Genomic DNA, 15124 nt, shown 5'->3' on the forward strand with positions numbered 1-15124 from the left:
CCCCTCTCCCCCACTCTTTGGCCCATCAAGTTGACTCCGCCATACAATCAGGGCAGATGTATCTCTCCATCCTAACCCCATTCTCCTCCTGCACCTATTGTCTATTGTTACCCCAACCCCGGGATAGACAGAAAGGAAAAGGAGGTGGGGTAGCGTTGCTGGTTAGAGAGGAGATTAACGCAATGGAAAGGAAGGACATTAGCTCGGAGGATGTGGAATCGATATGGGTAGAGCTGCGAAACACTAAGGGGCAGAAAACGCTAGTGGGAGTTGTGTACAGGCCACCTAACAGCAGTAGTGAGGTTGGGGATGGCATCAAGCAGGAAATTAGAAATGCATGCACCAAAGGTGCAGCAGTTATAATAGGTGACTTCAATCTACATATAGATTGGGTGAACCAAACTGGCAGGGGTGCTGAGGAAGAGGATTTCTTGGAATGTTTGCGAGATGGTTTTCTAAACCAACATGTCGAGGAACCAACGAGAGAGCAGGCCATTCTAGACTGGGTATTGAGTAATGAGGAAGGGTTAGTTAGCAGTCTTGTTGTGCGAGGCCCCTTGGGCAAGAGTGACCATAATATGGTGGAGTTCTTCATTAGGATGGAGAGTGACAAAGTCAATACAGAAACAAGTGTTCTGAACTTAAAGAAAGGTAACTTTGAGGGTATGAGGCGTGAATTGTCCAAGATAGACTGGCAATTGATGCTGAAAGGGTTGACGGTGGACATGCAATGGAAGGCATTTAAAGGTCGCATGGATGAATTACAGCAAGTGTTCATCCCAGTTTGGCAAAAGAACAAACCAGGAAAGGTAGTGCATCCGTGGCTAACAAGGGAAATCAAGGATAGTATTAAAACAAAAGATGAAGCATACAGATTAGCCAGAAAAAGTAGCATACCAGAGGACTGGGAGAAATTCAAAGTCCAGCAGAGGAGGACAAAGGGCTTAATTAGGAAAGGGAAAATAGATTATGAGGGAAAACTTGCAAGGAACATAAAAACTGACTGCAAAAGCTTTTATAGATATGTGAAGAGAAAAAGATTAGTTAAGACAAATGTAGGTCCCTTGCAGTCGGAAACAGGTGAATTGATCATAGGGAACAAGGAGATGGCAGACCAATTGAACAAATACTTTGGTTCTGTCCAAAGGGAAGACATAAACCGTCTGCTGGAAATAGCGGGGGACCGGGGGTCTAATGAGATGGAGGAACTGAGGGAAATCCAGGTTAGTCGGGAAGTGGTGTTAGGTAAATTAAATGGATTAAAGGCAGATAAATCCCCAGGGCCAGATAGGCTGCATCCCAGAGTGCTTAAGGAAGTAGCCTCAGAAATAGTGGATGCATTAGTGATAATTTTTCATAACTCTGGATTCTGGAGTAGTTCCTGAGGATTGGAGGGTAGCTAATGTAACCCCACTTTTTAAAAAGGGAGGGAGAGAGAAAACGGGGAATTATATACCAGTTAGCCTAACATCGGTAGTGGGGAAAATGCTAGAGTCAGTTATTAAAGATGTGATAGCATCACATTTGGAAAGTGGTGAAATCATCGGACAAAGTCAGCATGGATTTACAAAAGGCAAATCATGTCTGACGAATCTTATAGAATTTTTCGAGGATGTAACTAGTAGAGTGGATAAGGGAGAACCAGTCGATGCGTTGTATCTGGACTTTCAGAAGGCCTTCGACAAGGTCCCACATAGGAGATTGGTGTACAAACTTAAAGCACACGGTATTGAGGGTTCAGTGTTGAGGTGGATAGAAAATTGGTTGGCGGACAGGAAGCAAAGAGTAGGAATAAACGGGTCCTTTTCGGAATGGCAGGCAGTGACTAGTGGGGTACCGCAAGGCTCAGTGCTGGGACCCCAGTTATTTACAGTGTATATTAATGATTTGGACAAGGGAATTGAATGCAACATCTCTAAGTTTGCGGATGACACGAAGCTGGGTGGCAGTGTTAGCTGCGAGGAGGATGCTAGGAGGCTGCAGAGTGACTTGGATAGATTAGGAGTGGGCAAATGCATGGCAGATGCAATATAATGTGGATAAATGTGAGGTTATCCACTTTGGCGGCAAGAACAGGAAAGCAGACTATTACCTGAATGGTGACCGATTAGGAGAAGGGGAGATGCAACGTGACCTGGGTGTCATGGTGCACCAGTCATTGAAAGCAAGCGTGCAGGTGCAGCAGGCAGTGAAGAAAGCGAATGGTATGTTGGCATTCATAGCAAGAGGATTTGAGTTTAGGAGCAGGGAGGTTCTACTGCAGTTGTACAGGGCATTGGTGAGACCGCACCTGGAGTATTGTGTGCAGTTTTGGTCTCCTAATCTGAGGAAAGACGTTCTTGCCTTAGAGGGAGTACAGAGAAGGTTCACCAGATTGATCCCTGGGATGGCGGGACTTTCATATGAAGAACGACTGGATAGACTCGGCTTGTACTCGCTGGAATTTAGAAGACTGAGGGGGGGTTTATAGAAACAGATAAAATTCCTAAGGGGTCGGAGAGGCTAGATGCGGGAAGATTGTTCCCGATGTTGGGGGAGTCCAGAACCAGGGGTCACAGCTTAAGGATAAGGGGGAAGTCTTTTAGGACCGAGATGAGAAAACATTTCTTCACACAGAGAGTGGTGAGTCTGTGGAATTATCTGCCACAGAAGGTAGTTGAGGCCAGTTCATTGGCTATATTTAAGAGGGAGTTAGATGTGGCCCTTGTGGCTAAAGGGATCAGGGGGTATGGAGAGAAGGCAGGTACGGGATACTGAGCTGGATGATCAGCCATGATCATATTGAATGGCGGTGCAGGCTCGAAGGGCCGAATGGCCTACTCCTGCACCTATTTTCTATGTTTCGGCCCGCCCTGCGCTCACCCCGTATACTAGCATTATCCTACACGCACGGGGGACAATTTTTACCCAAGCCGATTAACCTACAAACCCGCAGGTGTTTGGAGCGTGGGAGGATCCAGCAGGAAACCCACGCGGATCACTGGGAAAACCCAGTGCAGGCGGCAGGCAGTAGCGGGCGTTGGGACACGGGTCTCTAGCGCCGCGAGGCAGCAGCTCTACCTGCTGCGCCATCGTGCCGTCGCCGGTAGGAACCCGAGCGGCAACTTTAAAATCTTACACATTTCTACACGTTACGTCGCTGCTTGCGACAGTGGGCCTCACACGCGTCCTCGCCAACACACGGAGACAGCATTAGACAACAGACAATAGATGCAGGAGGAGGCCGCTCGGCCCATCGAGCCAGCACCGCCATTCACCGTGATCGTGGCTGACTGAAAACAGGGGGTGAAGGTTTAGGAACACTTGTGAAGGTTGAGGGTGAGGTTCGATCTCCTGCAGCGCACCAGGGCCACGGCCAGTTTGCCAACAGTGGCCCCTTTGCAGCCTTCCTTCATCTGCCACTTGTGCAGCATCTGAAAGACCTTCTCCTTCAGCCCGTACCGCTCGTAGTCGTGGTCAATTTCATCGATCTCCGGCTCGCGGAAGCCGAGTTTACGGGCGCAGTGTTTCCAGTCCTTGCCCAGCTCTCCGCGCAACAGGTCCAGGTGAGACTCCGTGACAGGACGATCGTCCAGAGCTGGGGAGAGAGAGAGAGGAACGTCAGTGGCACCCTCTCCCACAGCACCCGACAACATGGAGGACAGCTAACGCAGAGTGCTGAAGTAACTCAGCGGGTCAGGCAGCATCTCTGGAGAACATGGATAGGTGACGTTTCACAGAGTGCTGGAGTAACTCAGTGGGTCAGGCAGCATCTCTGGAGAACATGGATAGGTGACGTTTCACAGAGTGCTGGAGTAACTCAGCTGGTCAGGCAGCATCTGTGGAGAACATGGATAGGTGACGTTTCACAGAGTGCTGGAGTAACTCAGCGGGTCAGGCAGCATCTCTGGAGAGACCCCTCTTCAGACTGAGAGTCAGGGGAAAGGGAAACAAGAGATACAGGGCCCTCCATAATGTTTGGGACAAAGACCCATCGTTTATTTATTTGCCTCTGTACTCCACAATTTGAGATTTGCAACAGAAAAAATCACATGTGGTTAAAGTGCACATTGTCAGATTTTAATAAAGGGTATATTTATACATTTTGGTTTCACTGTGTAGAAATTACAGCTGTGTTTATACATAGTCCCCCCATTTCAGCACCCCATAATGTTTGGGACACATGGCTTCACAGGTGTTTGTAATTGCTCAGGTGTGTTTAATTGCCTCCTTAATGCAGGTATAAGAGAGCTCTCAGCACCTAGTCTTTCCTCCAGTCTTTCCATCACCTTTGGAAACTTTTATTGCTGTTTATCAACATGAGGACCAAAGTTGTGCCAATGAAAGTCAAAGAAGCCATTATGGGACTTAGAAACAAGAATAAAACGGTTAGAGACATCAGCCAAACCTTAGGCTTACCAAAATCAACTGTTTGGAACATCATTAAGAAGAAAGAGAGCACTGGTGAGCTTACAAAGGGACTGGCAGGCCAAGGAAGACCTCCAAAGCTGATGACAGAAGAATTCTCTCTACACTAAAGAAAAATCCCCAAACACCTGTCCGACAGATCAGAAACACTCTTCAGGAGTCAGGTGTTGATTTGTCAATGACCACTGTCCGCAGAAGACTTCATGAACAGAAATACAGAGGCTACACTGCAAGATGCAAACCACTGGTTAGCCGCAAAAATAGGATGGCCTGGTTACAGTTTGCCAAGAAGTATTTAAAAGAGCAACCACAGTTCTGGAAAAAGGTCTTGTGGACAGATGAGACGAAGATTAATTTATATCAGAGTGATGGCAAGAGCAAAGTATGGAGGAGAGAAGGAACTGCCCAAGATCCAAAGCATGCCACCTCATCTGTGAAACACGGTGGTGGGGGTGTTATGGCCTGGGCATGTATGGCTGCTGAAGGTACTGGCTCACTTATCTTCATTGATGGTACAACTGCTGATGGTAGTAGCATAATGAATTCTGAAGTGTACAGACACATCCTATCTGCTCAAGTTCAAACAAATGCCTCAAAACTCATTGGCCGGCGGTTCATTCTACAGCAAGACAATGATCCCAAACATACTGCTAAAGCAACAAAGGAATTTTTCAAAGCTACAAAACGGTCAATTCTAGAGTGGCCAAGTCAATCACCCGATCTGAACCCAATTGAGCATGTATTTTATATGCTGAAGAGAAAACTGAAGGGGACTAGCCCCCAAAACAAGCAGAAGCTAAAGATGGCTGCAATACAGGCCTGGCAGAGCATCACCAGAGAAGACACCCAGCAACTGGTGATGTCCATGAATCGCAGACTTCAAGCAGTCATTGCATGCAAAGGATATGCAACAAAATACTAAACATGACTACTTTTATTGACATGACATTGCTGTGTCCCAAACATTATGGTGCCCTGAAATGGGGAAACTATGTATAAACACTGTTGTAATCTCTACATGGTGAAATCAAAATGTATAAAAATGCCCTTTATTAAACTGTGACAATGTGCACTTTAACCACATGTGATTTTTTCTATTATAAATCTCAAATTGTGGAGCGCAGAGGCAAATAAATAAATGATGGGCCTTTGTCCCAAATATTATGCAGGGCACTGTATAGACAGAGACGTGGAGGAGATATAGAACGATCGAATGAAAAATATGCAATAAAGAGTAACAAAGTTACTTTTAATAAAGAGTTCATTGTTTTAATTGACGTAAAAAACATTGGCATACCCAAACTCTGCAGATGGAGAGCGTTAGCTGTCTGCTTGGGCGGTTTGAAGTCTTTCAGGTTTTCTTTGTTGGAGACCTTTTTTCCGACATGCATAGTGTTATTGTTGCCAATCTGAACACTCCCGGCCTGGAACAAGCAGATGCTGTGCTGGCCGTCTACAGAAAGGGAGACGAGAGACAGCAGAAGATTTACAAGATGGACACAGAGTGCTGGAGTAACTCAGTGGGTCAGACAGCATCTCTGGAGAACATGGATAGGTGACGTTTCACAGAGTGCTGGAGTAACTCAGTGGGTCAGGCAGCATCTCTGGAGAACATGGATAGGTGATGTTTCACAGAGTGCTGGAGTAACTCAGCGGGTCAGGCAGCATCTGTGGAGAATGTTTGGTTTTTAGTATTGGTTTTAAAGCACGGAAATCCACCCTTCGGCCCACTGAGTCCGTGCCGACCAGCGATCACCGGTGGAGGGGATTGCAGAGTTCACGTACTGTTCAGGACCCCCCTTCAGACTTCTGAAGACGGGTCCCGTCCTGAAATCTCATCTCTCCATGTACATTTAGACATGTATGTGGAAAGGAAAGGTTTAGAGGGATATGGGCCTACAGAAATGAGCTTACCCCCGGCACTAACACTATCCTAACACACACTAGAACCAAATTACCATTCTTTTACCGAAGCCAATTAACCTACAAACCTGCACGTCTTTGGAGTGTGGGAGGAAACCGGAGCACCCGGAGAAAACCCACGCAGGTCAGGGGAAGAACGTTCAAGGTGTTCAACACGGAGAGTCAGTGTAATAACTCTCTGAAGTAACAAGCCCTCACCTTGGCCAATAGTCTTCAGGCTGCTTTGTTCTATCTGGCTGATATAATTCCCAGTGTAGGGACCAGGCTCACTTTGAGCTCCCGACCCTGGAAGGAAGGAAATAAGACAAACGAATAAAGGGGAGGCCATTTAAAACTGAGGCGAGAAGAAACTTTTTCACCCAGAGAGATGTAAATTTGTGGAATTCTCTGCCACAGAGGGCAGCGGAGGCCAATTCACTGGATGAATTTAAAAGAGAGTTAGATAGAGCTCTAGGGGCTAGTGGAATCAAGGGATATGGGGAGAAGGCAGGCACGGGTTACTGATTGTGGATGATCAGCCATGATCACTATCAATGGCGGTGCTGGCTCGAAGGGCCAAATGGCCTCCTCCTGCACCTGTTGTCTGTTTCTATGTAATCATTCGGAACGATTTGTAAATCATCCTTTAAGAATGCCAGTGTAGACGCGAAGGGCCGAATGGCCTAATCTTGCTCCTGCAACTTTATGAACCTTCTCAACTATTGAACCTTCTACATATTAAAATAAGATGGAAGGAGGTTTGAAAGGAGACCATGGAGGCATAGTGATCAATAGACACAGAGTGCTGGAGTAACTCAGTGGGTCAGGCAGCATCTGTGGAGAACATGGATAGGTGACGTTTCAGAGTGCTGGAGTAACTCAGCGGGTCAGGCAGCATCTCTGGAGAAAAGGGATCGTGCCGATGCCCTTCTTCAGTCTGAGAGTCCGGTGAATTACTCCAGTATTTTGTGCCTGTCTTCAGTTTTAACCAGCATCTGCAGTTCCTTCCTACACAGGAGTTTAGTTTAGTTCACGGATCAGTGCCCAAACAGGGCCCACCAAGTCCACACCGACCAGCGATCCCCTCACATTAACACTAACCTATGCCAGGGACACATTTTACATTTACACCAAGCCAATTAACCTACAAATCTGCACTTGGTTGGTTGGAGTGTGGGAGGAAACTGAAGATCTCGGAGAAAACCCACGCAGGTCACGGGGAGAACGTTTTTTTAAAAACTCCGTGCAGACAGCGCCCGCAGTCAGGATGGAACCCGGGTCTCCGGCGCTGTGAGGCCGCGACTCTAGCCAACTGTGACAGCTGCTGTACTCTGGGTAGCACATTACCTCCCCAGGGGTATTGATTCCAGGTCTTGAGCTGCACGTTGGATGAGGCCGTGGTCTCCGGAGTGGGAGTGAGATGCCCGTCGGTCACATAGAAACATAGAACATAGAAAATAGGTGCAGGAGTAGGCCATTCGGCCCTTCGAGCCTGCACCGCCATTCAATATGATCATGGCTGATCATCCAGCTCAGTAGCCTGTACCTGCCTTCTCTCCATACCCCCTGATCCCTTTAGCAAAAAGGGCCACATCTAACTCCCGCTTAAATATAGCCAAAGAACTGGCCTCAACTACCTTCTGTGGCAGAGAATTCTACAGACTCACCACTCTCTGGGTAGAAGCTCCCGAAGGTGGGCTTTTTGGACGCGAGCTGCCTGGTGGTCACGGGAGGATGGGAGCTCCCGAAGACGTGCTTTTTGTACGCGGGCTGCCCGGTGGTCACGGCAGGATGGAAGCTCCCGAAGGCGGGCTCGTTGGACGCGGGCTGCCTGGCGGTCACGAGATGGTATAAGCTCCTGAAGGTGGGCTTTTTGGACGCGGGCTGCCCGGTGGCCTCGGGAGGATGGGAGCTCCCAAAGACGTGCTTTTTGTACGCGGGCTGCCCGGTGGTCACGGCAGGATGGAAGCTCCCGAAGGCGGGCTCGTTGGACGCGGGCTGCCTGGCGGTCACGAGATGGTATAAGCTCCCGAAGGTGGGCTTTTTGGACGCGGGCTGCCCGGTGGTCACGGGAGGATGGGAGCTCCCGAAGGTGGGCTTTTTGTACGCGGGCTGCCCGGTGGTCACGGCAGGATGGAAGCTCCCGAAGGCGGGCTCGTTGGACGCGGGCTGCACGGCGGTCACGGGATGGTATAAGCTCCCGAAGGCGGGCTTTTTGGACGCGGGCTGCCCGGCGGTCACGGCACGATGGGAGCTCCAGAAGACGGCCTCGTTGGAGACACGTTTGCTCCGCTCCTTCCTCATCTCATCCAGGTTGCCGGCCGCCATGGAGGCAACCAGCCGGCTGCCCGTCTTGTGGTACTTCAGCTCCTCCGCCAGCTTCCTCCTCACGTGCTCGTCCTCATCGATGCCCCGGTCCGTGCTGTCCAGCGCGTCCTCGACCGGCTGGCTCACCTTGCACGCGGAGAAGGGGCCCACCAGCCCCACGCCGTTCGCTGATATCCCTTGTGAGCTGTGCAGCGAGAATGGGTCATCTGCAAAAGGAAAACGGAACATGTCACGGTCACCCAGTTCAGAAGCGATAGGAGCAGAATCAGGCTGTACAAGGCGCTGGTCAGGCCGCATTTGAAATATCGTGGGTATTTATTCACAAAATGCTGGAGTAACTCAGCAGGTCAGGCAGCATCTCACGAGAGAAGGAATGGGTGACGTTTCGGGTCGATATTTGAAATATCGCGAGCAGGTTTGCTTTCAAGAGAGAGTTAGATAGAGCTCTTAAGGGATTGGACACGCTAGAGGCAGGAAACATATACCCGATGTTGGGGGAGTCCCGAACCAGGGGCCACAGTTTAAGAATAAGTGGTAGGCCATTAATAGACAATAGGTGCAGGAGACCATTTGGCCCTTCAAGCCAGCACCACCATTCAATGTGATCATGGCCGATCATTCTCAATCAGTACCCCGTTTCTTGCCTTCTCTCCATACCCCCTGACTCCGCTATCCTTAAGAGCTCTATCTAGCTCTCTCTTGAATGCATTCAGAGAATTGGCCTCCACTGCCTTCTGAGGCAGAGAATTCCACAGATTTACAACTCTGACTGAAAAAGTTTTTCCTCATCTCTGTTCTAAATGGCCTACCCCTTATTCTTAAACTGTGGCCCCTGGTTCTGGACTCCCCCAACATTGGGAACATGTTTCCTGCCTCTAACGTATCCAACCCCTTAATAATCCTATATGATTCGATAAGATCCGCAGGTCCATTTAGAACGGAGATGAGGAAAAACTTTTTCAGTCAGAGAGTTGTGAATCTGTGGAATTCTCTGCCTCAGAAGGCAGTGGAGGCCAATTCTCTGGATGCTTTCAAGAGAGAGTTAGATGGAGCTCTTAAAGATAGCGGAGTCAGGGGGATTTATTCACAAAATGCTGGAGTAACTCAGCAGGTCAAGCACCATCTCGGGAGAGAAGGAATGGTATGGGGAGAAGGCAGGAATGGGGTACTGATTGTGGATGATTAGCCATGATCACAGTGAATGGCGGTGCTGGCTTGAAGGGCCGAAAGGCCGCCTCCTCCTGCACCTATTGTCTATAGCACGTGTCAAACTCAAGGCCCGCGGGCCGAATCCGGCCCGCCACGTCATTTTATGTGGCCCGTGAGAGCTTAATTGTCATTGGTCGAATATCTTTTAAGTTAAAGACATTTTAAGCTTTAAAACTTTCATTTCTAAACACATCTTGTCCAAGTGCTGTGCGTCTGACTTCACCACAGAGGCACGCACGGCCTCTCCTCACACGCACAAACAAGATGGCCACCATTAGCGGAGCCGCCCGCAATCATCGCCTCCCCTCACTCTCCCACACCCGGGGGACACTGTTTCCCGAGCAGGAGGGAGCTGCCGGACTGATGGTCCTCATCCTTCCCTTCAACCCACGCCACGGTGTCCTCGAGTCCCACCTCCCGCCCGGGCCCAGCGCCCCGCACCGTTACTGCACACAGGCTGCAGCGCAGCGGGCAGCTTCTTCTCAACCCCCCTCCTCGAGTAGTCCGGAGCTCCCTCCTCCTCCCTGCAGGTCGGTAAGTGCCTTTCGCCGCCAACGGCTCCACGGAGCGGAGTGGACGTGGGGGCCGAGAGGGTGGAGGGAAGGGTGGGGGTAGGAGGGGGGTGAGGGTGGGGGGAGGAGAGAATGGGGGGGGTGGGGGCAGCATCTCTGGAGAACATGGATAGGTGACGTTTCACAGAGTGCTGGAGTAACTCAGCGGGACAGGCAGCATCTCTGGAGAGAAGGAATTGGTGAGACTCTTCTCTAAACAAGGGTTTCGACCTGAAACGTCACCCCTTCCTTCTATCCACAGGTGCTGCCTGACCCGCTGAGTTACTCCAGCATTCTGTGAAACATCACCTATCCATGTTCTCCACAGATGCTGCCTGACCCGCTGAGTTACTCCAGCACTCTGAAACGTCACCTATCCATGTTCTCCACAGATGCTTCGGTGGAAACCAGCATCTGTAGTTCCTATCTACACATTAATGGAATGAAATACTTTATTGTCACATGTAACAAGGCACAGTGAAGTTCTTTGCTTGCATAGAAACATAGAAAATAGGTGCAGGAGGAGGCTATTCGGCCCTTCAAGCCAGCACCGCCATTCATTGTGATCATTGCTGATCATCAACAATCAATAACCCGTGCCTGCCTTCTCCCCATATCCCTTGATTCCACTAGCCCTAAGAGCTAAATCTAAATCTCTCTTGAAAACAAAAGAAATTAGTTTGATACCCAATGTATACAAATAGCAGCCACCTACGGTTACAAAGTAAGTTTTTAACAAAGTGAAAAAGTATTTATTGCAGGAAAAATGTTCCCGATGTTGGGGGAGTCCAGAACCAGGGGCCACACAGTCTAAGAATAAAGGGGAGGCCATTTAAAACTGAGGTGAGAAGAAACTTTTCCACCCAGAGAATTTGTTGTGAATTTGTGGAATTCTCTGCCACAGAGGGCAGTGGAGACCAATTCACTGGATGAACTTAAGAGAGAGTATACTGGACTCGCCGAATGTCCCTATCCGGCTGTGAGAAACAGGATGATTAAACCACCAGAGACAGGACGACTGGAACAACCACTCTACCAGGGACAGGGCTATTAAACCGTCAGGGACAGGATGATTGAACTACCACTCTACCAGGGACAGGGCTATTAAACCGTCAGGGATAGAGACAGGCTGGATGATTGAACTACCACCGAGTTCGTTGGGGCACTAATAATGTGGTACAGGGATAGAGACAGGCTGGACAAAGGGCCGTAAATTTAGGAGAGTGTCTTAAGCAGCAGGGATGGGTTGAAATGGGTCGTGAAGGTAACTAAGGGTCATGTGGATAACTACTGCGCTTGCTCAACGAGGTAAATGAATATTGCAAATACGCCCCTGATCGGGGAACTGCCAATTGCCATGCACATACAATGTATGATCTGGGGCGGTACCTGGGGGAGGTACAGAAGATTGTGCACCTCAGCGCTCTGATTGGAAGGAGCCCGAAGGGGAAGGGGATTCAGCAAAAGGGAGGGAGATTCAACGAAGTTGTACTGTATAAAAAGAAGGCAGTCTTTGTCTCGGTGTGTCTCGGTTTGGAGAGGCACCCGGCTCTGCAGACTCGTGAATAAACTTGTCTTGTTTCCACGACTTTGTCTCTGGCATCGTGATTGTGAGCACTCACATTTACAGCTCACACGGCTATCTAGCAAGCTAAACAATTGATCCAATAAAGACCAGTAGAGACGAGCTGTCGTTTTATGCTTTACTGAATTCAAATGTGAAACTGTAACGTTTAGGCACAAAAAGAAAATAACATAGGGTTTAGTTACATTATACGTTTAGTATAGAAACATAGAAAATAGGTGCAGGAGTAGGAGTAGGCCATTCGGCCCTTCGAGCCTGCACCGCCATTCAATATGATCATGGCTGATCATCCAACTCAGTAACCTGTACCTGCCTTCTCTCCATACCCCCTGATCCCTTTAGCCACAAGGAACATATAAAGATGATGTCAATAAACATAATTACTTACAGACATTGCGTCTAACAAACTCTGTGAGGAAAGATGGCAGCAGATTACACGCCGGTGAATTACACTGTCTACACCATGAGGTTCTCCCTTTCAGAGCTGCATTTCCTGCTTATGACAACTTCCTGTCTATTAGGGAATGAAACTTAAAGCTGTTGTTGCAGAACTTCCAGCAGGTAACAATAATGCATTTAAACAAAATACAGTCCAGGACAGAGAGTTAGACGGAGCTCTAGGGGCTAGCGGAATCAAGGGATGTGGGGAGAAGGCAGGAACGGGGTTACTGATTGTGGATGATCAGCCATGATCACAATGAATGGCGGTGCTAGCTCGAAGGGCCGAGTGGCCTGCTCCCGCACGTGTTGTCTATGTTTGTATGAAGCTGGCGTTTCGCTCACGTACCTCTTGTCGGGGTGTCTGGCATCTGCCCAACACAGTCCACCTGCAAAGACTTCATCCGCTGCACCAGCTTCCTGGACGCGGTTGGCGTCTCCTGGCTCAGTTCCTGAAGTGGGTGAAAGAACAGGACCTGTGAGAAGCCCCTCCACAGTTTAGTTTAGAGATACAGGGCGGAAACAGGCCCTTTCAGCCCACCGGGTCCGCGCCGGCCAGCGATCCCCGCACACTGACACCATCCTACACCCACTAGGGACAATGTTTACATTTACCAAGCCAATTGTCCGGCAAACCTGCACGTCTTTGGAGAGGCCCAGCACGTGGACCGCAGGCTGCGGCCTGCAGCGGCCCGCATCCAAATAAAGCAACACATCACTTTCCAGATCTGTGTCCCACCCCCTCCCTCCCTCCCTCCCCCACATCTCTTCTCCAGCTTTCTCACCCCTGTATCATCAGTCTGACAAAGGGACCCGCCACAAAACATCACAGAAACATAGACAATAGGTGCAGGAGGAGGCCATTTGGCCCTTCGAGCTAGCACCGCCATTCAATGTGATTCTTGCCATTGAGGGCGTGCAGCGTAGGTTTACTAGGTTAATTCCCGGAATGGCGGGACTGTCATATGTTGAAAGACTGGAGCGACTAGGCTTGTATATACTGGAATTTAGAAGGATGAGAGGAGATCTTATCGAATCATATAAGACCGGAGTCTTCAAGGTCGATCCCAGCTGGAGGCCGCCAACCCCACGGTGTTAGGCCGTAGCACGAACGGAGACACAACACGGTAAAGGTCGCATCTCCGTTGAGGAAGAGATTAGAAATAAAGGTTTCCCCCACCCCACCCCCCACATATACAGAGTTAAAAATAAACATCCCCCACTCCTCTTTCCCCACCATCCCCCTTTCCCCCACTCTCTCCTCCACCCACCCCCTCATTCTCTCCTCCCCACCCCCTCTCTCCCACTCTCTCCCCCCTCCTACCCCCACCCTCCCCACCACACTCGTCCCACCCCCATTCTCACTGCCCCTCCCCACCCCTTCTCCCCTCCCCACCCCTTCTCTCCTCCCCCACCCCCACCCTCCCCTTTCACTCTCACTGTCCCCTTCCCCCCACCCACCTTCTCCCCCTTTCCTGGGAGGTCACTCTTCCCTGACCCCCAGTCCCCTTCCCCCCCCCCCACCCTCTCTTCCCCCACCACCACCCCCTTCCCACTCTCCCTCCCACCCCCACTCTCTGCTCCTCCCACCCTCCCCCTTCCCCCCCACTCTCCCCTCTTCTCTGACCCCCACTGTTCCCCTTCCCCCCACCCCCACTCTCTCTTCCCCCAACCACCCCCCACCTCTGCTGTCCCCCTCCCCAGTCCCACTCTCCCCCTACTCTCTCCTCACCCACTCTCACTCCCCCCTTTCCTCACCACCCCCTTTCCCCCATTCTCTCCTCCCTCCCCCCCCCACCCCCCCATTCTCTCCTCCTCCCCCCTCCACCCACCCATTCTCTCCCCCCCCAATTCTCTCCTCCCCCCCCCACATTTTTTCCTCCCCCCCCTCTCTCCTCCCCCTCCCCCCCCATTCTCTCCTCCCCCTCCCCCCCCATTCTCTCCTCCCCCCACTCCCCCATTCTCGCCTCCCCCCATTCTCCCCTCCCTCCACCCCCCCATTCTCCCCTCCCCCCACCCCTCCATTCTCCCCTCCCCCCCACCCCCCCATTCTCCCCTCCCCCCCATTCTCCCCTCCCCCCCACATTCTCTCCTCCCCCCACTCCCCCATTCTCCCCTCCCCCCACCCCTCCATTATCCCCTCCCCCCCCCCTCCATTCTCCCCTCCCCCCCATTCTCCCCTCCCCCCACCCCTCCATTCTCCCCTCCCCCCACCCCTCCATTCTCCCCTCCCCCCACCCCCCCATTCTCCCCTCCCCCCCACATTCTCTCCTCCCCCCACTCCCCCATTCTCTCCTCCCCTCACCCTTCCCTCCACCCACTCGGCCCCCACGTCCACTTCCCTCCGTGGAGCCGTTGGCGGCGAAAGGCACTTACCGGTCGTGCAGGGAGGAGGAGGGAGCTCCGGGCTACTCGAGGCGGGCGGCGGCTACTCTGGAAGAAGGGGAGGGGACAGAGAGAAGCGAGAGAGGCGGGGGGGGGGGACGGGGGGAGAGGGGAGACAGGGGACGGGGGGAGAGAGAGGGGGGGGACGAGGGGAGAAGAGAGAGAGAGGGGGGGAGAGAGGGGGGGGAGAGAGGGGGGGAGAGAGGGGGGAGAGAGGGGGGGAAGAGAGGGGAGGAGGGGGGGAGGGGGGAGAGGGGGGAGGGAGGGGAAAGAGGGAGGGGAAAGAGGGGGGAGGGAGGGGAAGAGGAGGGAGGCGCTG

At 51.2% G+C, this 15124-nt stretch overlaps 1 protein-coding gene across 1 annotated transcript; it reads right to left on the minus strand.

Annotated features, from left to right (window-relative positions):
• LOC144601684 (uncharacterized) lies at positions 1-14881 on the minus strand. The gene is made up of 6 exons (XM_078413934.1): positions 14797-14881; positions 12770-12872; positions 7977-8843; positions 6529-6615; positions 5705-5860; positions 1-3577 (listed from the first exon to the last, which is right to left on the minus strand). The coding sequence occupies exons 2-6, from the start codon at positions 12822-12824 to the stop codon at positions 3294-3296; spliced, it is 1449 nt and encodes a 482-aa protein (XP_078270060.1). The 5' UTR covers positions 12825-12872; positions 14797-14881; the 3' UTR covers positions 1-3293.
• Between the last annotated feature and the right edge of the window lie 243 nt (positions 14882-15124).

The sequence above is a fragment of the Rhinoraja longicauda genome, chromosome 2 (assembly GCF_053455715.1).
Source record: "Rhinoraja longicauda isolate Sanriku21f chromosome 2, sRhiLon1.1, whole genome shotgun sequence".
In the NCBI taxonomy this organism is placed as follows: domain Eukaryota; kingdom Metazoa; phylum Chordata; class Chondrichthyes; order Rajiformes; family Arhynchobatidae; genus Rhinoraja; species Rhinoraja longicauda.